The following is a 23,758-nucleotide window of genomic DNA, read 5'->3' as shown; positions in this document are numbered from 1 at the left end:
AGAATACAAAGAGAATGTGCAGAGTGGGGGAAAATTGTTGGCAATGGCGTATCTGACAAAGGACTGATCTTCAAATCATTAACAATCCTAAGACAAACAATACAATTGAGTAAAAGACATGGCATGTCACCTAAGACGACACTGAGGTGGCCAACAAACACATGCAGAGATGCACAAGATCATTAACTTTTGTTGTTGTTAAGTGCCATCTAGTCAGTTAAAACTCATAATGATCCTGTATAGGGTTTCCGAGGCTGTACATCTTTCCGGGAGCAGAAAGCCTCATCTTTCTCTTGTGGAACCACTGGTCATTTCGAACTACCTGACCTTGAGGTTAGCAGCCCGACTCGTAAACGTTACGCTACCAGAGCTCCTTGCCAAACCCTAGACAGGCCTATAAAGTGAAAAACCACACCTGTGAAGAATTTGCTCTTCGGAACAAGCACCCATGTGAGACCAAAAGGGCAGCATTTATCCAAAAACAAAGTTAAAGCAGGAAAGGGGCAGGGAAAATGGAAATGGGGCCTCCAAAGAGAAAATGAGGACTCCAAAGAGAAACTGTTATTATTAAGGGCATTACAGCTAATGTCAGGAAACAAGATGTGTATAAACTCATTTGCATTGTAAGCTTTCACCCAAACAACAATAAAATGTTTCCCCAAATGGAAACAACGGCTACACCCCTGTGGATCACAGCAAATTGCTTTCTGACCCAGTGTTGAAGGATGAACCACATGGGTTATAAAGTACACTCAACAGCCACTGCAGCCGATTTTCTGTTATGTGCCGTTAAGTTGGTTCCAACTGACGGTGACCTGTGTAGGGAGTCCAAGTGTGGCTGGTGGGTTTCAATGAATTAGAGCAAACCAAGATTATGACAAGAGCACAGAATCAGACTACAGCATTGCCTGGGGTGGACATGGCGTTGCTTTGAGTTGGAGTGAACGCCAAAGCGACTAACAACAACAAAACAAACTGTAGAAGGTTCAGATTCCATCTCCTCTCTGGGGCCAACCACCATTAACCATAAAAACCACCACCACCTGACACTGATGTCTACTCCTCCCCATCAGTACCACTGGGCCACTAAAACTGTGGTTCTCAACCAGGGTCCACGTGCCTCCCAAGAGACATCTGGTAATTTCTGGCGATAGTTTTGGTTGTTGGGACTTGGGGCGGAGGTCCACAGTGAGTGCCCCTGGCATTTTACAGGGAGAGGCCATGGATACTACAAAATATCCTATAATGAACAAGACAACCCTACTTCTCCCCACCACCGCCACCATCACCACCAAAGAATTATCTGGCCGAAAACGTTAATAACAATGCCAAGGTGGAGAAACCCTACACTGAAACAATGAATCCTAACAGGGTACTTATCACAATCTCAGGTTGTCGTTGGTGTCAAATTTGTTGCTAGGATGGGAGCAGGCCTTAGACTTTTGCATTCGGTAAAGAGACTAAAGGTGATTTCTATACCGGAGGCCCCCCTCCACCTCACATTTCACAATGAATGTGCAAAGAAAGGGCAGAGTTGTGGATGATCACTGGTTGGCTCCTCATGTACTGCTTTCATCCAACTTGATATGCTGATAAGATACTAGGAGTGGACCTAACCCTCAGACAGGGTTCCTTTGGGCAAGATACTTGTAAAGTTAAGTTCCTGGGTGTATGATTGCCAAGATGGACTTGGTCTGGAGTATCACAGATTCACCCCATAGGCAACTGTTTCATTTCTCTCGCTCCTATGTGTTCTACCTGTGCCCTTAGTGTCATCACCCCCAAATCCTTATACCTTTATGTGGTGACAACCTTCTCCTCCACTCTAACCATTCCCAGGATGAGCTGGGGTGGCCCTATACAGCCACAATAGCTACTTCCCAATCAAAATCTCCTCACTCAAGGCAGCTGATATCAGCTACATGTTAGAAAGCAATCTAGCAAAATACATCACACTAAAGGCAAGTGACCCTCACTGTTTCCAGAAGTGTCTGAATTTTCTTTCTTTCTTTCTTTTTTTGAAAAGGATGAGTTCGTCACATGAATATCTAATGGACTGAGCTTCAGAGACTGAAATGTGTGCATCTGGTACCAAGTAGTTGTTGAATAAATATTTATGGGCAGCTTGAGTGAATGAGAAGAGACTTCTGCGTAGAGCTGTTTTCCTGGAGTTCTGGATTTAAGGCTGGTAAGCTTTTCAATAGTTCTTTCTGGAATCCTTAAAGAGACCCACAATGTTTGGGATCCATGATTCACAGTCTGTTGGCCTCCCCTCTCTCTTGCCCTCAAAATATATCAAGACTTAGCTTGCAGGAAACAGAAACCAGACTCAACAATGGGAGGGCCAGTTAGGAGGTAGAAATAATTCTAATGTGTGAACCAAAATAGCAAAGACACAGTTGTCAAATAAGAAAAGGTAATCAAGGAGCCTGGTAAGACACTACAATCTTTCTCTTGCACTGATTCTAATCAGCATCCCAATTGAGCCCTTTCTTCTCCTGTCTAAAGCCTTACCTCCAGCCCCTGTCTATTTAACCACTCAAAGATAAAAGGGAAAGCTAGAGAAATAACACTATTAAACACAAGAATACCACATTTTCTGGATTCCTAAAGGCCACCAATTATAGGCTCTCTCAAAACATTTTGCAGGGGAGAAAGACCATCTGTCAAGTTTCTTTTTGTAAGTTTCATCTCAGTTTTGGAAATTGCTAAATATTAAAAACAAAATAAAACAAACAACAGCCCCGCATCTCAGAAATATGATAGAACAAATACTGGCAAAGTACTAGGTGAATTGTACGTTTTCCTTCTGAAATATTAGACCTATTGGACCCAGAAAGTGAAATGTTAATGTTAACAGAAGAGTCAGGTCTCAAAACCATTCCAAAGCCTGTGCCCTCAACAAAGACATACAACCAGCTCTTTCTAATGAGGACAAAACGCCCAACTCCTATTCTTACATGGCCCTCCTCCCAGGTACTCCTTCATCTTCATCTAGGGTATTCTGGAATTTTTTTTAATCATGAAAGAGGAATGCCAGAGACCTTTGAGCCAGAATCTTGGAGGTGTGTAGACAACTGTCTAATTATGATGATAATTAAATTACTCCACCATCACTAATACCACCAACTAACATTTGCCAGGTGAAGATTCTGTCTGTGTCAGGTACTGTGCACCTCTCTGTGTATATCACATGTCACCTTCACAGCTATGATGCTGTATGTTGTTACATGCCCTCGCATCAGTTCTGACTCATAGCGGCCCCTTGCACAACCCCCTTTTTGCCGATGTTGTTAGTTGGCTCATGGAGACCTTGGGTATAACAAAATGAAAATGTTGCCTACTCTTGTACTATGATATCATTGGTATCTGGTAGTATAGTGGATTATGAGTTGAACTGCTAACCACAAGACCAGCAGTTTAAATCTACCAGGCACTCCTCAGCAGAAAGATGACGTTTTCTGCTCCCATAAAGATTTACAGCCTCAGAAATCCTATACAGGATCACTAAGAGTCGGAACCGACTCCATGGCACACCACTACCACCAATCCTCATTAAGGAACCCCCACCCCCCATTTTTTTCTGACTCTCTACCAAAAACTGATGTCCTCAGGCTCCAAAGTAAGTGAGCTGAAAAATCCCCATCCTCACATCTAAGGAGCCTTCTGATTGTATTTCTTCTAAGACAGATTTGTCTCCCCTCCTGGCTCCATGGCATATTCAATATTCCTCACCAGCACTGCAATTCGAATGAATCAATTCTTCTTCTGTCTTCCTTTTTCACAGTCCGGCATCCACATGCATGAAGCAATTAGAAAGGTCACAGTTTGAAAAGGGGCACACCTTAGTCGTCAAAGTGACATCTTTGCTTTGTGAACTTTAAAGAGGTCTTCTGCAGCAGATTCACTCACTTTTGCTAATAGGAAACAGTTGTTCAGCAATTTGAGGATGCCGAGAAACCCAAAACAAAGGCCTTGGACTTGTTTGTCTCCCTACCCTGGAAGTGGTCCCTTGAATTGGGTAAGGAAGAGGTGAAAGGAAATGGAGAAATGGAGAACTCCTTCCCATGTCTGGCAGTTGGCCTTCCCTCTTTTTTTTCTTTTTCTTTTTATCCTGACATCTTTTTTTAAAAAAATATCTATTGTGAATTGAGTGATAGTTTACATGGGAGAACATCAGTTTTATACTTACTCTTTTATTGCAATGATTACAATCTCCTCTGTGCATCATCATTCAATAGTACTTGCTTCGATTCCCTCTGTGTTTTTTTTTTTTTTTTTAATGTACACAAAAACACTCAGGAATATACAATCTTTCCAACAACCAAAGGGCACATTCTGCAAACCTATCTCCTGGCTGCCAGCACACAGCCTTTCTCTTTCCATGAATCTAGAGTCCTCAGATGCTCCCTCTTTCCATGTCCTCATCTCTGTCTCCTTCTCTGGTCTTCCCCCTCTTTTATAATGATCCTCAAAGTGTCCTCCAGCTCATTCTTCAGGAAGCCTGGCTCCCGGACACTAAGAAAACAACACAATTGACAGAGATCCTGGCCATCCTTAGGGGATCTCAGCGATACTCAGGTGGCTGCTCAGCCTCACCCAGGTGCCCAGAGTGCAACCTGATTTATATAGCAGTGGGGGGCAGGCCTGTGGTTCTCACAAGCAGAGCTCAGGACCCAATTAGGGTGAGTTCAGTGATCTCGCCTCCGATGAATTCTGTTCAGTGTTCACTCGGCTCCTCCTCCCTGTCCAGCCTTTGTGCTTGCTTGGTTACAGTCAGCCACCAATCAACAAACCTTCCGGGGATACATCAAATCAGCATACTCTCCCTTCAGGACCAGAGTCTACACTGGATGCACATCTGGACATAGGACGGTTATCGGGTAAGAACAGCTATATTAATAAAAAGTTCTATTTTAGCACCAAAAAGGAAAATCCTGAGGATATCATTTCCAGTCCAGATCTTTCTAAGATTCAGACCTGTTCACTCCAGCTCCGCATGTCCAAAACTGGAATCATCATTTCCTCATCCATTCTGCTTCTTCAGTTCACTCCCCACCAATGCCATGCTCACTGCTCTGCCTCCATGGTCAGTATCTTGCTATAGGTCACTAGCAAATGCAAAAGAGCTGTAATCTGCTGTCTGCTTCCAAAATTCAATTTTAAGGTACTGGGGTTTCCTGCCTTTCCCTTCAGATCATTCTGATCAACATTGCAGGCCAAGTTGTTGTTATTAGGTACTGTTGAGTCATTTCCGACTCATAGAAATGAAAGCAGAATGAAAGACCGCCTCACAGCACAATGAAAGACCGCCTCACAGCACAATGAAAGACCGCCTCACAGCACAATGAAAGACCACCTCACAGCACAATGAAAGACCGCCAGGTCCTGCAGCATCTTCACAATTGTTGTCCTGTCCACTGCTGCTGCCATTGTGCCAATCTATCTCACTGGAGGGTCTTCCTCTTTTCGCTGACCCTCTACTTTATCAAGTATAATATCCTTTCTCCAGGGACTGGTCCCTCCTGATTATGTGTTACAAGACATGAAGTCTGGCCATCCTGGCTTCTAAGAAGCACTCTGGCTGCATTTCTTCCAACACAGATTTGTTTGTTCTTTTGGCAATCCACAGTACTTTTATCACTCTTCTCCAACACCATAACTCAAAGGCACCAGTTCTTCTAAGGTCTTCCTTATTTACTGTCCAACTTTCACATGCATATGAGGCAAATGAAAATACCAAGGCTTGGGTCAGGTGCACCTTAGTCCTCATTCTGACATCTTTGCTCTTGAACAAGAGCAAAGAAGACATTGCAGTCAAAGGGGATTTCCTAGATCTAAGCACAAAATTCCCTAGCTGAAGCTCTGCAACATCTTTCAATTAACCTTTGCATGCAACCCAAAGCTGTAGCTTATAAGATCCTTGATACATCTCTTACCTTACTCCTCACCATTCACTTCACCTGGAATCGTGTTTCATTCGCTCATTTGTTGTTGTTTCACTGCATACCTCTGAGTTGATTCTGACTCACAGTGTCCCTGTAGGGCAGAGTAGAACTAGCACAGAGGGCTTCCTAGCCTGCAGTCTTTAAAAGAGCCAATTGCCAGTCCTCTTCTCAGAATTGACAGGTTGATTCACCTCGCCAGCCTTTCAGTGTGCAGCCAAGTGCTTAACCTTTGTGCCACAAAGGTCCCCTTTTGTTCATTTAGCCAACAAATATTTATCAAGGACATACTATATTGGTGTGACGCTATAAGACCAGCATTGAATGGTAACCACAAGGTCAGCGGTTCAAACCCACCAGCTGCTCTCGGAAACCCTAGGCAGGGTCACTATGAATTAGAATCAACTGGACAGCACTTAACAACTATGTGCCAGGCACTGATTGGGGTGCTGGAGGTCTGTCCTTGAATAAAACACTGAAAACATTGCCCTGTGAGACTTCTGTTTCATTTTACAATGAAAATGATGCTTAAGTACATTGTCTATTAGGGTTTATACAACAACATTCCAGAGCACTCCTCTATTTTTACAAGGCAGAAAAAAATATATAAATAAAATTTATACATGCTGTGAAGTTACTCAAAAATCAGATTTGAAAAGCATTCCAGCTCCTTCACCAGGTTTGCCAGGAAGAAAATCCTGGGTGTTTCTTCAACAGTACATGTGCATCTCACCTGGAGAAAACCACAGTGTTGGCTTCTGATTCAGGAGAGAAGCCGGCAACAGATGTGAACAGTAGCCGGCAAGGGGCAGAAGGAAGACAAGAGGCCAAAAGAATCCTCCAGGTGGAAAATCAACTGGGAGTTTGGGAGGTTGCAAAACAAAAAGAAAACACAGCAAATGAAAGCAATCATGCATGGCGAAGGAGAAACCCTATCAATAATGAAAGACTATGAGAATTAAAAAAAAAAAAAAGGATGAGAAAGAAATGTCCCAGCTTCAGTGAAATCTTATGATTGATGACAAAGTACAGGGCCCAGTCTCTTTGTTTTCCCAACAGAACTCCCAAGCCTTTGTGCCAACAAGCACACTACACCCATGCAAACACTGACAGCAGGAGTCATTTTCAAGTACTTTGGGAATTTTCATCTCTTAAAATTTTGTGTTCCTTCCCTACGACAAAAGTGTCTCTCAAGTTTCGGATCTGTCAGGGGTGGATGGGAGATGAGGGGACACCTGGGAGAGGTTGTGCCAGGCCAGCCAAGAAGGAGTGGCTTTAATCAGGGAGACTTGATTGGGCCGTGGCTATGTGGTTGGTCTTAAGGCCTTATTTGAGTCCTCTCATAAAAGGAGGGGAAAGCAATGCTGCATTTGGATGTAGAGAGAGGAAAGGGAAGGAGAAGAATTTAAAGTGATAAGAAAATAGGCAAAGGGTCAAAGAGCCGAGATAGACAAAGGCAAGAAGGGAGAAGAAAGGGAATCTGCTTAGGCTCAGCATCCACCTGAGTCCTGGTGTGGCACTGTGGGATTGAGCACTAGACCTCAAGGTCGGTTTGAACCCCAAGGTCGGAGGCTCAAACTCCCAAGCTGCTCCTCAGAAACCCTATACAGGGTCATGTGGCTATAAGTGGGAACTGACTAGATGGCACTTAACAACTACAACAACAACAACAAAGCATCCACTGGGTACCAGGATCAAGGAATCACATCCTTCAAACCTCCCTGTAAAGGAAGTTCTTTCTAGAAGTGAACAAAGAAGGCTCAGACATGCTAAATGACCTCCCAAGATTACCAAGGAGATAAATACACCAGTTAGAATTTGAAATGCGATCTCTTCATTCCCAAAGCTCTTTCCAATCCACTAATTTCATCTGGAAAGCTCTTTTCATACTACTTCACAGTCCTGGTGTGGTGCTGTGGGGAAATGCACTGGATTGCACAAGTTGGTAGTTCAAACTCACCAGCAGCTCCATGGAAACCCTATTCAGGGTGATTATGGATTGGAACCAACTTGATGCTTAACGAAAACAATTCCTTCCCCAGAGGAACAGGGTTTGGGTAAGAAACTTCTATGCCAGTCGACCTAAAGAAACGTCAGAACCAATCAACCAACCAGTTGTCCTTGAATTGGCTCTGACTCCTGATATCCCCCCACCCCTACCCTGTGTGCATCTGGGAACTAGGCTCCATAGAGTTTTCAATGGCTGATATTCTGAAAGTAGATTGTCCAGCCTTGCTTCTGAAGTACCTCTAGGTGGATCTGAACCACCAAGCTTTAGGTTAGCAGCTGACTGTTAACTGTTTATACAACCCAAGGAGTCCTGGTTTGGCACTGTGGAATAAGCACTGGTTCAAGTCAATCCTTGGAAATCCTTGTATAGTGATTCACACTATGGGTCGTGGAATCAGCTGGATAGCAATTAACAACAACAACAACACAGGGACTGCAAAGAAATTTCGATGATTAAGGAAATCGTCCTTCTAAAACAACTGGATTATAAGCATAAAAATTTAATAAATGTTTTAAAAAATCTTGAGTTTCAGTGTTTTTCATATTCTGTTTTTCTAGATTATTTTACATGTACTACCACCCCTAGCCCCAATGGATTTGTGGACAAAGCTGTGAGCTAATGGAGCAAGCATTAAGGATGTCCACCATTACCCCAAACACCCAGACAAAAGCCTTTAGAGAAAATGGAATATGGGAAGAAAACGAAACTTTATCTTCTGTGATTCTCACAACATACCTATTAGCATTATTCCTCATTTACAGAACTCAGATAGCTTTCCCAAGGCCAAACAGCCAGCGTGGCAGTTAGGTGAGGATGAACCGATTTTGACTCAAAATAGCCACATGGGTCAGAGAAGAGCTGCTCCTAAGGTTTTCTTGGCTGTCATTTTTATAGACATAGATCCCCAGCTATTTCTCCCACAGAGTCAACAGGTGGGTTCAAACTGTTAACCTTTCAGGTACCAGAACAGCCCTCAGTTGATACAGGTTGACAGGCATCCTTGAGTTGACTCTGACTCACAGAGTAGAACTGCCCAAGGGGTTTTCCTAGGCTGTCATCTTTATGACAGAGATCCACTCATGGTTAGCAGCTGAGAGCTTAATCAGTGTGCCACTAGGGCACCTTCACTGAGGCATTAGTGAGCCCAGTTCCGGTTCTTCCTGCTGAAGTAGGATGAGCTAACGGGTAGCGCTCAGACTCAGGGGATACCCAGCTACATCAGTGAATTAGTTCCGGGAGGTCATGTGCTGCCACAGGTTCTGGAAACCAAGGTTGCATTTCTTAAATCCCAAAAAAAGACACTTTTCTATGACTGTTTGCCTCAATGTCTCTATTCTCTGAATGTCTGGGTACCTGGGGTCTGTCTCCTACTAGATGGTCATCTGAAAGTTCTCTCAATAGATCAGCCTTGGTCTTTGCAAAGATTCTTCTCTCTATCTATATCACAAAGTTGTATTTACTTCTCTTCTAGAAACTGTAGCTTATAGGGTAGACTCCCAGGGTGGTGCAAGCAGTTCATGCATTCAGCTACTAGCCAGAAGGATGGTGCTCCGAGTTGTGAGAAAATCTCAAGATGATCCATGTTCAGGAATGAAAGGCCCGTGAGATTGCTCCACCAGACACTGGGGCATGTTAACAGGATTAAATTAGGTGATGGGGATGAAGAAACCCATTTGCTAGGAACTTTAAAATAAGAATACACCCTTCAAGGAAACAGGGGAAGTTCAGGGGCAAGAGGGAAACTAACTTTAAAAGAGAATGCTACCTTCAAAGACTCATCTGTGGCCTCATACCCAAGAGGAACCGAGCCAGTATCCAGGGTATCAACAAGCTTTCACAGATAGTCCACCTGAGGAGCCTTGGAAGAAAGGCCTGAGGATCTAGTTCCCCAAATCTCAGCAACTGAAATCCCCTGGGTCCTACTCTGACTCACCTGGGGTTACTGTGAGGTGGAATGGACTGGCAGTATGGTACAGAGTCAAGTGCATTGGATTTCAAGTTGAATTAACTGAGTTCAAATCCCATCTCTACAGTGGAGATGCTGTGAGAGTCACTGTAAGCTTCTGCAAACATCCATTCCCAAATCTTTAAGGCAGGACCATTAGCAGTAGTTACTGTTAGGGAATGGTATGGGAGTTTAATGAGCTGGCTTGTAAACTGCTTCAGCATGTGGTCAGCAGAGTAAAGGCCTAAAATACAAGCTAAGACCAGCTGACATTGAGTCAATAAAAACAAAACCAAACCCGAAACCAAGCCTCTTGCTGACTCATAGCAGCCCTGTCCTACACAGTGCCGCTGCCCCCATTCGATTTCCGAGGCTGTAAATCTGTACAGAATCAGATTACCATCTCTTTTCTCCCATGGAACACCTGGCGGGTTCAACTGCTGACCTTCTGCTTTGCAAAGAAGTGCTTTAAGCACTGCATTACCAGGGATCCTAGTGAGCCTATTGGTTGTCGTTAAGTGCCACAGAGTCAGTTCCAACTCACAGCCACCCTTCACAGGGTTTCCTGGGTTTGAACCGCCAACCTTGTGGTTCCCAGTCCAGTGCTGATCCTACAGCGCCACTCCAGGATGCCAGTGAGTCTATTAATTTAAGAAAAACTTACTGCCATCGTGTACAGTACGTACTGCCCTGAAACAGGATGACAAAGATATCAAGCGTGTGTGGGCAGCCCCCCCCTCCCCCCCACCCTGGGTCCCCTCACAGAGACACAATGCGGGCAGGTGTACTACACCTGCAGAAGGTTTTTAAGGGCGGTAAGCTTTTCTTAAATGGAGAACATGTGTTGGTAGGATAAATATCTTGCATATTCATCATGGCTTTCTTCCAAAAGCTTCCAATTATGAGTGTGCATTTATTGTTTATATATATCTTCACCACAACCTCCCCAAACCAGTACAACCAGAGCTTATTTCCACAACTTTGTGCAGTTATAAAGAGATACTCAGGGGTCATGGGTGGCTCCTATCATCGGTCACAGAGGTCAGTGATCATCTGAGTGCCACCTCCAGCAGAGTGGGCACTATCTCCTCCACTCCGTCCTGAAGCCAGGAGAGACAGCACGCATTAGGGGAATGGGCAGGTGCTGACGCCAAACACTGCTGGGCACGCTCTGCTTTGCTAATAACCCTTTGGGCAGACAGAACCTTTTAACTCCTCCAAGGCTCAGTTTGGCACTGTGGGATAAGCACTGGAGTGTTAACTGTAAGGTTGGAGGTTCAAACCCACCAGCTACTCTGCAAGAGAAAGATGAAGAGGCTGTTTGCTCCCATAAATATTTAGTCTCCGTAATTCCGTGAGGCAGAACTGACCGATGGCAGTGGGCTTTGTTGTGTTAGGACTCAGTTTACTGAGCTATTCAAACAAGAGACCCTTCTCTATTCAGGGCTCAGAAGAAACTTTTTAGAAATAGTAGTTAATTTTCCTTTGCTTTATAAGTAATCACAGCTCTGCTTTCCTTAACACCTCCAGGCTAATGTCCAACTGTTGTTAAGTGCCAAGGAGTCACTTCTTACTCATAGTGACTCTGTAGAGGGTTTCCAAGGACTAGTTAATGGGTTTGAACTGCCAACCTCATGATTAGCAGTTCAGTGCTTATCCTATGGTGCCACACCATGACTCCCATGTCCGATTAAGTGTCTCAGTGCCCGGTTGTTAAGTGTTGTTGAGTCCATTCTGACTCGCAGCGACCCTGTATAGGGTTTCCGAGGAGCAGCAGGTGAGTTTGAACTGCCGACCTTGCGGTTCAAACTGACCTTGTGGTGCAGCGCTTATCCTACAGCACCACATCAGGACTCCAAATGTCAAATTAAGCTTCTCAAATTTCAACAGCCACAAATTCCTGGTCTTGCCATCTTCTCCCTCCTAACAAGCACAATCCCTGTGCCTGCTGTCACCCCAGAGTTGTGCTGGATGCCCCTTTCCCCTTCATCCCTCACATCCAATCAACAGACAACCGGTGACTCCACATTCCAAATACATCCCAAACATGGTGAGTCATCCCCCAGTGTTACACTCAGGTCCAAACGAGCGCCATCTCTCACCTGCAACACTGCAATAGTCTGATAAACAGTTTCCCTCCTATTCTGAAAAGAACCACCAGAAGGATCCATTCAACATAAGCACGTAATGTCAGGTCAGCCTGGACTCTTGGTGGCCCCATGTGTGCCACAGCTGTGCTCTGCACCTTTGGGGCTTTCAATGGCTGATTTTTCCATAGATCACCAGACTTTTCTGAGGGCTTTCTGGAGGACTGGAAAACGTCACCCTTGCACTTAGCGTTGAGTGCTTAACTGTTTGCAGAATAAGTTACTAGAAGCCCATCGATGTCTTCCCACGTCACCAATAAATGAAGACAAAGTTCTCCCACTGCCCCACCTACAAAGCCCCTGAATCTGACCTGGTGAATCCTGCTCTTCCCCTGGACTCCCTCTTTGTCATTGTTGTTGTTAAGTGTTGTCAAGTTGGTTCTGACTCATACCGAGCGACCCTACAGAGGGTTTCCAAGGAGCAGCTGGTGAGCTTGAACCACTGACCTTGCAATTCAAACCGACCTTGTAGTCCTGTGCATTAACCCGCAGCGCCACACCGGGACTCACTTTGGCCTCCATTTTATCCCTCCAGCACCTCAGGCCACATCTGTTCCAGAAACTTTGAATTTACTGTTCCTAATACCTGAACACTATTCCACACTTCCCTACACTCCTACAACTTCAGTCTTTGCTTAAATATACGATCTTTATTATAAAACCTTCAATTATCATCTTAGCTGAACATTAAACTCATATACACAAGCCATTCCTTTCCCTCTCTAATAGTTTCTAGAGAACGAATCACCTTTTCACGTCCTATATATTTTACTTAAGGAACTCTAGTAGCGTAGTGGTTATGAGGTGGGCTGCTCAGCTCGAGGTCAGCAGTTTGAAACTACCAGCGGTTCCACAGGAGAAAGATGAGACTTTCTGCTCCTGTGAAGATTTACAGCCTCAGAAACCCGATGCCGGGTCACTATGAGTCAGAACCAACTCCACGGCTCCCCAGCACCAATGATCACATTTTACTTGGAGTCCAGGTGTGGCACTGCAGGGTAAGCACTGGACTGAAAGGTCTGTTTGTACCACAAGGTTGGCAGTTTAAATTTACCAATCGCTCCTCAGAAACCCTATACAGGGTCACAATGAGTTGGAACCGGCTTGAAGGCACTTAACAACAACAACGTATTTTACTTATTTATCTCTTTAGTGCCTGCCTCTTCTAAACAGCACTGAGGACCAAGTTTAATTAATTCTTGCAACCATCAGAATACTATTTGGCAACTAGTAGGAGCTTGGGAAGGCATTCTGGTAGCATAGTGGGTTAGGGGTTGGGCTGCTAACCGCCAAGATCAGCAGTTTAAATCTACCCAACGCTTTGAGGGAGAAAGACGAGGCTTTCTGCTTTCCTAAAAATTTATTTACAGCCTCAGAAACCCTACTCAGGGTCGCTGTTGCTATGATTTTGAACCGACTCCACCCACAGCACATCACCAGGAGTTTGGTCCACATGCCCATTGAGTGAGTGACTCCTAGTTCTAGCTACCAATGGCTTGTGCTAAGAAATCCCTGGTGGAGCAGTGGGTGAAGTACTGGATTGTTAACCACAAAGTTGACGGTTCTAACTCACCAGCACTCACTCGACTTGATGGCCATGAGTTTCTGCTAAGAACGGGGGGCTCTCAACACGCCGCAGCAGTGGGGCGATGCAGTCAGGTGCTGACATCTGAGGAGGTGACGGGGACATTGGCCACACACATAAAACTGTGGCTCAAGGGACATGTGACTCAGGAGGCCATTCAAAAACAATGCCCACATGAATTCCAAGTGGTAGATATAGAGGAGGGGGCTCTGTCCTTAACTTCAAGAGCTAGTATAGTTCTAGAGAACTAGCTCTTCGAAAACAGAGAAAAGATAAGCACTGGGCTGCTAACCAAAAGGTTGGAAGTTCAAATCTCCCAGCTGCTCCTTAGAAATGCTACACAGAGTCAGAACTGACTGGATGGCACACACAACAATTACATTCAATCTGCTCCACATGTTCACAATGACAGCAGTTGACTGCAGCTATCTTTATTAAAGGAAGTGAACCTTCCCTTGGACAAGAACATTTCACATTTACGTGCCTGCCCTAAGAGGTCTTCTTCCTGTCCCAGAGCCTGGCTTCTAATAGTTCCAGCTCAGAACCAACCAACCAAACCCAAACCAGGCTTGTTTATAGACAAGATCAGTTTTACATTCAACAAAAAGTCGATTTTGACTCATACCCTATAGAACAGACTATAACCATCCACAGGGTTTCCAAGACTCAGCACCCTGGGGTGGTGCTGTAGGATAAGCACTGGACTGGTAACTGCGAGGTCGGCAGTTCAAACCCACCAGTCGATCGCAGAAACTCCCTACAGGGTTGCTATGAGATGTAACCGACTCAGCTGCACACAGCAACAATGACCTTTACAGAAGCTGACCACCCCATCTTTCTCCCGCGGAGTGACTGGTGGGTTTGAATCACCAACCTCTGGTCATCAGCCCAACACTTCACCCACTGTGCACCAGGGTTCCTTAGAAGCAAATCTTCACCCATCAATGGTACAGAATGTGGAGAAGACAAGACCTCAGTTTCCCCCGTAATCTTCACTTTTGCATTTCTCATCAGGGTGGGCGTGGGGACCCTCAGACACTATCTGCACCCCTCTATCTTGTTTGTGAGCTCCTTGAAGGCAGGTGGAGCAGTCACCCCAACTTTAGAGAACAACAGCCTCCAATATATTCTTCTGCACAGTGGGGGTCTTAACAAATGCTAGAAATAAACCATCAAGAGGATGGACAGGTAAACCAAGCCCATTAACTCAGCCCATAACGCTCAAGTTTCCCTCGTCCAAGCCTGGACCTTGGCCCCTAGAACAGCCTCCAACCAGAACGCCCTTCAAACACAAATCCTCAGAGCAGCTATGAGAACACCTGGGACTTCTGGTAGCTCCTGAACCATATGATACTTGTTAAGTGCCACTGAGCCAATTCTGACTCATAGTGATCCTGCAGGACAAGGGTGGGGAATATTCGGCCCCCTTGAAATCATTTGGTCTGGCCCCGCCAAGGCAACAGCAGGCAAGTCTCGATAGTCAATAATTTCAGAAGATTTTTTTTTCATAGCAACATAAATTTATATTATATGAGGTTATAAATATCCAAATGGCCCTTGGCAGAAAAAAGGTTCCCCACCCATGGCGTGGCATCCTGATGTGGCAATGTGGGTTAATGCCCTGGAGTGAAAGGCCGGTTTGAACCACAAGGGTGGCAGTTCAAGTTCACCAGCTGCTCCCCGGAAACCCTCTTGCTATAAATTGGAACCGACTCGATGGCACTTAACAATAACAACAACCCTTGCGGTAGAGGATTTCCAAGAACCACTAATCTTGTGGTTAGCAGTTCAGAGCTTATCCTATAGTGACACCCCAGCAGATGGTAGCTGATACTGGGGGAATTGAAATCCACACTTCACACTCCAATAGGACTATGGCCAGTCCCTGGGTGGGTTGGAATAAAGGTAAACTCCCAGCTACAACTCTATAGATAGGTTCTGGGCACCTGCTCCCAGTGATCTGGCCAGACTGGACACATCCAAGGGAGACAGGCAGCTCCGGATGTGGGTTGCATGTCTGGTTCTTGGGGAAGCTGACTCTGAGATGAGTCCACACGCAAGTGGGCTAACAAGGAATTGCTTTACGGTGGACACCTGTGCAAGGGAGGGAAGGCGGAGGGAGGGGCTGAGCGGTCAGGAAGTCTCAATAGGGTGTCACAGCTGATCCAACAGGATCAGGTATTTGATTGTATGGGGGCGTGACCTTGGGCAAGGTGACTCCCTTCATCTGAGGCTGCCAACACCGACACAGGGGCTGATAGCTCAGGGCCTTCTGCAGGCAGTACCCCAGCAGCGGGACAAATTCGTCCTTCTTCCCAGAAGGGAATGTGGGCACCTGCCGAACCACCTTTACCCAACAAGAAAGAGTTTAGAGGTCTTCCCAGTTGGCCCCTCCTGGAAAGGTGCTGATTCTCACTGTCCTGCTTCCTGGTCACACTGAACTCAAGAGGGCAGTGCACTGCCTGCCAGCCAGACAGAAAACTCAAACCCAATGAAGCCAAATGGATTTCCACTTATGGTGGCTTCATATATTACAAAGAAGAATTGGGTTCTCCTTAGCGTTTTCTTGGATGGGGTTTACGTGAATCAGAATTGACTCAATGACAAAAAACAATGACCATCTCTATGGAGACAGATCAATACACCTTTCTGGGCTACTGCTGGGTGAGTTTGGAGTAGTTGGATTTGGTTAGTCATTGGGCGTAAATCATTTGTGCCAGCCAGGAGTCTTTGACATATGCTAGAGATGCCGTGATTGTTCAGTCAGCATAAAAATAGAAAGAAAAGACCATGTTATTCTAGAAAAACTGCCCTTGTGAGTTCAGTGTGACCAGGAAGCAAAAACAATAGTGAGAGGTGATTAGAGCAGCAGGTGGAAATGCATTCTGATCTCATCCTGAGCTGAACCGGGCATGCCTCTCAGCTGCTGCAACTTCACTTAGAACAGAAAAGGATGAATCCAAGCATTCTAGGGACACAAGATTAGAAAGCTGAGATGCACACAGTCTCAGCAGTTTCGTTAATGATGTGTTTGCTAGTGTCACTGGAACAGTCAAGGAAGTAAATTTTGCTCTAAAAGAAGAGAAAGATTCTCAGGGGTCACCGGAGTGTCCCCAGGGTTTATGGAAGGCTTTTTGCACTCAGCCCCCAAGGCAAGAGGTCTAGTGGCACAAATGGTCAACAAGCTCAGCTGCTAACCCACGGGTTGCAGGTGTGAGGTCATTCAGAGGCACCGCTGAAGAAAGGACAGGCAATCTAATTTTGAAAAAAAGTCAGTCATTGAAAACTCTGTGAAGTACACTTCTACCCTGACACACATGAGCTCACTGTAAGAATCAACTCCATGACAACTTGTTAAGAGACCCCGAGAAGGAAGCTGGGAGAAACCAGAGCAGGCTAGAATGTAACACCTCTATCCATGAATGAAGACCAAACCCTACCGGACAAGCCTGTGATTTTGAAAAGTGCTATGATTTGAAATAACTAAGCAGCAGTTCACATTTAGAGGATAAGGAGATAGAGAGGGAATCAGAAGGAACTTTTAATCACAGAAGCCAGATCGCAGTCTAACAAATAAAGGGGGGAAAAAGGTTTATGAGAAGGAATAATCTCCTTGCCAAATTTCTCTCTCATTGTATTTGTCCAAAATAGAAAGGGGTTTAGGATAATGCAAGTTTAAGGAAGACATCTGGAGGTGTTATTAAGTGCCATTGAGATGGTTCTGACTCACAGCGACCTTGTATAGGGTTTCCAAAGAGCAGTTGGTGACTGAATTTGATCCATCGATCTTGTGAGTCAAACCGACACCAGTGTTTTATCACACAGCACCACACTGGGATGCCCACATTTGGGAGAGGGATATAAAATATTGGTGGATATTTAGTTTAACCTGCTTTTTCTCTCGGGTTGCCTCAACAGAGCTCGTCTATGCAATGGGCTTGCAACAATCTAACAGATGCCTTCATGCCTTCAGGCAGACTAGAGCTACAATAATCACTATGAATAAACTAATCAGACTGGAAGGAACCTCTTATATAAAAACAAACCTACATACCTCCTTCAAATGATAAATTACAATGACCATGAAAGAAAAAGCTGTAAGAACATTTTCAAACACTTTACTGCCAATACCCACTTATTACTTCCCACACCTTCCAGGCAATCAAATAATTAGTTGATAAACAGAAGATAACAATGCATGCATATTTTCTACATAGTAACTAATGTCAACACTCAATTACTTATATACTAAGTACACATGTACAGTTGGTATATATTTGGTACAAAGCATATCAAATTTGGTTCCTGTTAGGAGTCTAGACCTTATCTCTCCTGAGAACAGAGTTCAGTAAAGCAATACAAAGAAATTCCAGCTTCATTTTAACATGCTTTGAACAAAAATAGGATTGACAGGAAACCATATTTGCAATTCCTCAGAGTGTGGTGGCTCTGTAGGATAAGCACTGGACTGCAAAACACAAGGTTAGTGAATCAAGTCAACACCTGGCTTTTAAAAATATATACAATTACTCTTCTTGACATGGAAAGACCAATAGAGACACCGGGAAAACCGGCTACCGTTACCTTTGAACTTGTGAAATACAGCCCACAGCTCAGCAATGTCGGTTGCAAAGGTGATGTCGGTATCTAGGACGATGACTCGTTCCAGGTTGGCAGGAAGGGTTTTGGTCAGCACAAGCTTCATCAGGCCGTAAATCCCAGAGTAATGTTTGTTTGGGATCCAGGACACTTCAGACTAGACAGGAGCGGGCAGAGAGGGAGCAGGAGAAAATAAAAACAGTCACTCCATCAATGTGTCACTTAAAATTATGAGTAGTGTCTGAAACAACAAAAAAAGGTATCACTTAGGAATATAGGGAATAAGCGAGCTTGCATTGAAGACTTGTTCATGTGATTTACATTTTCGCATGAGCAAGTTGTTTGGATGGGCGATGCATTATCTAAATGAGAGAAGAAAGATAATATTTATGAAATAACTACTGGGGGTTTCTCAAAAACTTCATGGAAAAAGGGAATGACTTTTTCAAAGCACAATTATGTTACACGTAAACACTATGTTTTCATTTTTTTTTTTAACTTTTTATTGTGAATTGACTGAAAGTTTACAGAGAAGATCATCAGTTTTACATCCAACAAATCACACACTTAGTTTCATCTCAAAGGTTACAATCCGCTCCCTTTAACAACAGTTATCCTGCTTCATCCCTGTCCTTCTTCCTATTTCCATTCCACCCTCCTTCCCGTTCCTTCTCAGCTTTGGCCTTAGGTCAATGTTTCCTTTTGATTTTGAATGACTGGCCATTTCATGGTGAGCAGACCTGAACAGTGTTGTTGTGTGTGTCCCCCCCTGATATACCAATCTACTACTTGATTGAGAAAAATGGGACACGAGGGTGAGTTCCTTTCCAGACCTTAAGGTCAGAGGCTGTAGTTTCGGGTTCCTCCAGTCTTTTTCTGACTGGAAAGCCCAGTCTTCTTCTTTTTTTTAAAAAAAATATATAATTTTGAGTTTTCTTTCACATTGTCTCCCACTCTATCCAGGACCGTCAATTGTGATCCCTTTCAGAGCAGTTGGTAGTGATAGCCAGGCACCATCTAGATCTTCTGGTCTTAGGGTCATGGAGACTGATGTTCACATGTTCCACTAGTCTATTGAATAAATCGATTCCAAGCCTCTTCAATTCTTATCACTCTTCTTTCTTCCACACATGCAGAGCCCAATAGCTGCACCTTAGATGGCCACTCATGAGTTTTTAAGATCCCAGATGCTACTCACCAAAGTAGGATGTACAACACTGTCTTTGTGGACTATGTCATGTCAATTGCCCAAGGTGTCCCCTGAGACTATGGTCCTGAGGCCCCAGACCCCATGCTCACACTTAGGAAAATAATTTTTTCTAGTTCCAATTTGGAGAAAATGAAATATACCAAAAGAAGAAATAAAATATAAAAATGAATATTATATACTTTTTACAATGAATACATTATCTTTCCTAAAGAAAACCAAACCCTACTGCTGTGAAATCAGTTCCAACTCATGGCAACCCCAGTGTGTTACAGAGGAGAACAGCTCCATAGAGTTTGCTTGCCTGTAATCTCTATGGAAGCAGGTCTCCTGAACTTTCTTCTGCAGGACTGCTGGGTGGACTTGAACCACTGACTTTTGCCTAGTAGACAGAAATGATGCTGAAGACAACATGATAGAATTTTGCAGGACCAATGACTTAATCATTGCAAATACTTCTTGTCAACAACAAAAACGCTGGCCATACATGTAGACCTTGTAAGATGGACTATGCAGGAACCAAACTGACTACATCTGTAGACAGAGACAATAGAGAAACTCAGTATCATTAGTCAAAACAAGGACGGGGCAATTAATGTAAAACAGATCATCAATCGCTCTTGTGCAAATTTAGGCTGAAGCTGAAAAAAATTAACACAAGTCCAGGAGAGCCAAAATACAACACTTGAGCACATTCCACTGAATTTAGAGACCATCTCAACAATGGACTTGGTGCAATCAGACACTAATGATCGAAGACCACAGAACTGTGGAATGACACCAGGAACATCATACAGGAAGAAAGAATGCAAAAGGTCATTAAAAAGACAGAAAAGAAAAAAGACCAAAATGGACATCAGAAGAGACTCTGAAACTTGCTCACCAGTGTAGATATGCTAAAGCAAATAGAAGAAATGAGAAGGTAAAAGAGTTGAACATAAAATTTCAAAGGGCAGCTTAAGAAGACAAAGTCAAGTATTAAAATTAAATGTGCAAAGACTTGGAGTTAAAAAACCAAGAGAGAAGAATATGTTCATCATTTCTCAAGTTGAAAGAACTGAAGAACAAAATCATGCCTTGGGTTGCAATACTGAAGGATCCCATGGACAAAATATTGAATGATGAAGAAAGCATCAAAAGAAGATGGAAGGAATATACAGAATCATTGTACCAAAAACAATTGATTGTTGTTCAACCACTTCAAGATGTACCAAATGATTAAGAACCATTGGTATTTAAGAAGGAAGTCCAAGCTGTACTGAAGGCATTGGCAAAAACAACAACAAGGTTCCAAGATTTGATGGAATACAGATTGAAGTATCTAATGCAGCACTAGAGGCACTCATTCATTTATATTGAGAAAGTTGACTACCTGCCCATATCTGTGCCCATTTCAAAGAGAGGTGACTCAGTGGAATGTGGAAATCACCTAACAATATCTTTAATATCACACACAAGCAAAATTTCTCTGAAAAATCATTCAAAAACTGTTCCAGCAGTATATCAATAGGGAGCTATCAGATATTTCAGATGGATTCTGAAAATGATATAGAAGGAGGGATATCATTATTACCATCTGATTGATCTTGGTGGAAAGAGAATACCAAAAAGATGTATACTTGTGCTTTATTGATTATGCATTTGACTATGTGGATTAGGCATTTAACTGTGTGGATCATAACAAATTATGGATAACATTGGGAAGAATGGGAATTCCAGAACACCTATTTAGTACACAGAGCAAGAGGCAGTCTTTCTGGAAGACTTCTTTAAAGTGTTCAAGAGCAGAGATGTCACTTGTACCTGACCCAACTCAAGGTATTTTGAATCATCTCATGTGCATATGAAAGCTGGACAATGAATAAGGAAAATGCAGATGAACTGATACATTAAATTATAATGGCGGCAAAGAATATTGAACTTACCATGGAATGGTAGAAGAACAAATAAATCCGTCTCAGAGGAAGTACAGTCAGAATGCTCCTTAGAAGCAAAGGTGGGGAGACTCTGTCTCACATACTCTGGACATACTATCAGGAGGGATCGGTCCCTGGAAAAGGACATCATAACTGGTAGAGGCTCAGTGAAAAAGAGGAAGAACATCAATGAGATGGACTGACACAGAGGTTGTAATGATGAGCTCAAACACAGCCAACAACTGTGTGGCTATGGCAGGACCAGGAAGTGTTCATGGACAGCAACACACATCAACATTAGCATTACTGTTGTAAGGAAAAATAAAACAGAACAAGGGAACACTGAATGGTTTAAAATTAGGTAAGGAGTGTGCCAGGGTTATATGCTTTCACCATTCAATCTGCATGCCGAGTCCATACTATGAGAAGCTAGATTATATGAAGAAAGACATGGCATCAGGATTAGAGGAACACTCATTAACAACCTGCGATATGCAGATGATAGAACCCTGCTTGATGAAATCAAAGAGGACTTAAAGTACTCAACTGATTAAGATCAAAGACCATGACCTTCATTATGAGTTGTACCTTGTGGTAAAGAAAACAAAACTCCTCACCACTGGATCAGTAAACAACATCTGCTTAAATAGAGAAAAGATTGAAACTGTCAAGGGACTTCATTTTATTCAGATCAATCCTCAACACTCATGGAAGCAGCACTCACTAAATCAAATGATGTACTGCATTATGAGAATGTGCTTCACAAGACCTCTAAAGTTAGTGTTGAAGAGCAAAGATGCCAGTTTGAGGACTAGGGTGCACCTGACCCATGCCACGGTATTTCCAATAACCTCACATGTATGTGAAAATTGGATAGTGAACAAGGAAAGTAATAGAAGAATTGATACATTTGAGTTATGTGGCTGGAGGAGAATATTAAAAGTACTGTGGACTGCCAAAAGAACAAACCAATCTGTGTTGGACGAATGCTTCTTGAAAGCTTGGATAGCCACACTTAGTCTGTCATGCCTCGGACATATTGTCAGGAGAGACTACTCGCTGGAGGAGGGTATCATGTTTGATAGAGTGGAGTGTCAAAGAAAAAAAGGAAGACCCCCAATGAGATGAATAGGCCAAGTGGCAGCATCTATAGACTCAGGTGGCAACAGTAGTGAGGTTGGCCCAGGATTGGGCACTGTTCTGCTGTGCATAGGGTCACTATGAGTCGGTACCGACTCGATGGCATTTAACAACACAACAACAAATGTTTTTAAACATTTTAAATATCTGGTGATGTTTAAATATCTGGGGACAAAAGAACTCTGGAAGATGACTAAGGCATTCCCAATATGACCCATTCCATCTCTCACACCTATCCCATGATATATTACAGTCTTCATGTTACCAGAGTGGCTTTGAAGGAGTTGCCAATGCCACATGGGTTAAAACAAAGGAAGGACTTTATTGTGCTGGCATGTGGTTCAGTGGGTTCGCATCCAGATGCTGAGCCTCCTCTTTCCTGTTTGAGAGTATTTCATAGAGAATGGAGGGTGCATGCATGAGTCCACTTGGGATTAGTTAGTGGGGGCCAACAGCGAAATGGGGCTACCTGGGATTGGCAGGTTCAAACACAAAGTGGGGAAGAATGTGTGAGTAGTCAAGCCAGCAGTTACAGAAGCGGAAGCAGGTAAACATTAGCTCGGGGCTTTGTTCCCTTCTGGAGGGTCAGGAACAGGAGATTGGCCTGGGTAGTCACATGAGGCTGAGGTGGTCTGTTGCTTAGTTCCTACAATGTGAACTCTGCTCCAGGAATGACCTATGAGCCTGGGGGCATGGGAAGCCAGTGCCTACTTCCTCAGGCCTGCCAGCCTCATTCACAGTTTACTTCAAAAATCTTCAACTACTCAAAATTCTTAGTTTTTCAACAGTATTTGTCAAAAATGTGTACATTTTTTGATCAGGAAAAACAAACAAACAATTAGCCCACAACACCATAAACCAACAGACGGAACTCTTCATTAGGTGTAAGTCTCAAGGAAAAATATTTTGGGAAAACATCAGTCTGTCAATAGTTGCTATAAATTGTGTACTCAGCAATGCTGGGGAGAAAGAGACAAGAATTCAAATCTGGTCTCTGACCATGCAGATGATGTTTAATGTCTCTAAGCCTCAGTTACTCTACCTATAAACTATTACACTGTTGGAGGTGGGGCTTGATGGTGGCTAGGGTGGAGGTGCAGTGAAGTTCGCCATCAGCAATACCACAGAATACCAGGCAAAGCAGATCCAGGGCAGAACAACAAAAATCGGAACCACATAGGTATGAGTATTTAAAAAGTTTGAAGGCTTATAGCTAGTGGAAATTGAAGTAAAAGTAAAAAATCGTATACTTTTGAATCTGCC

General features: G+C 43.7%; 1 protein-coding gene across 2 annotated transcripts in view; it reads right to left on the bottom strand.

The window, feature by feature from the left end:
• LARGE (like-glycosyltransferase) overlaps nucleotides 1-23,758 on the bottom strand; it is a 573,542-nt gene that overhangs the window by 283,692 nt on the left and 266,092 nt on the right. For both annotated transcript variants that reach the window (XM_006865236.1, XM_006865235.1), the window contains exon 5: nucleotides 18,218-18,389. In XM_006865236.1, the coding sequence (XP_006865298.1) occupies nucleotides 18,218-18,389 (172 nt within the window). The remainder of the gene's footprint in view (nucleotides 1-18,217; nucleotides 18,390-23,758) is intronic.

This window comes from Chrysochloris asiatica, unplaced genomic scaffold, assembly GCF_000296735.1.
Source record: "Chrysochloris asiatica unplaced genomic scaffold, ChrAsi1.0 scaffold00076, whole genome shotgun sequence".
Classification (NCBI taxonomy): Eukaryota; Metazoa; Chordata; class Mammalia; order Afrosoricida; family Chrysochloridae; genus Chrysochloris; species Chrysochloris asiatica.
Note: the sequence above shows the minus strand (reverse complement) of the source record. Positions and strands in the feature narration are given on the sequence as shown.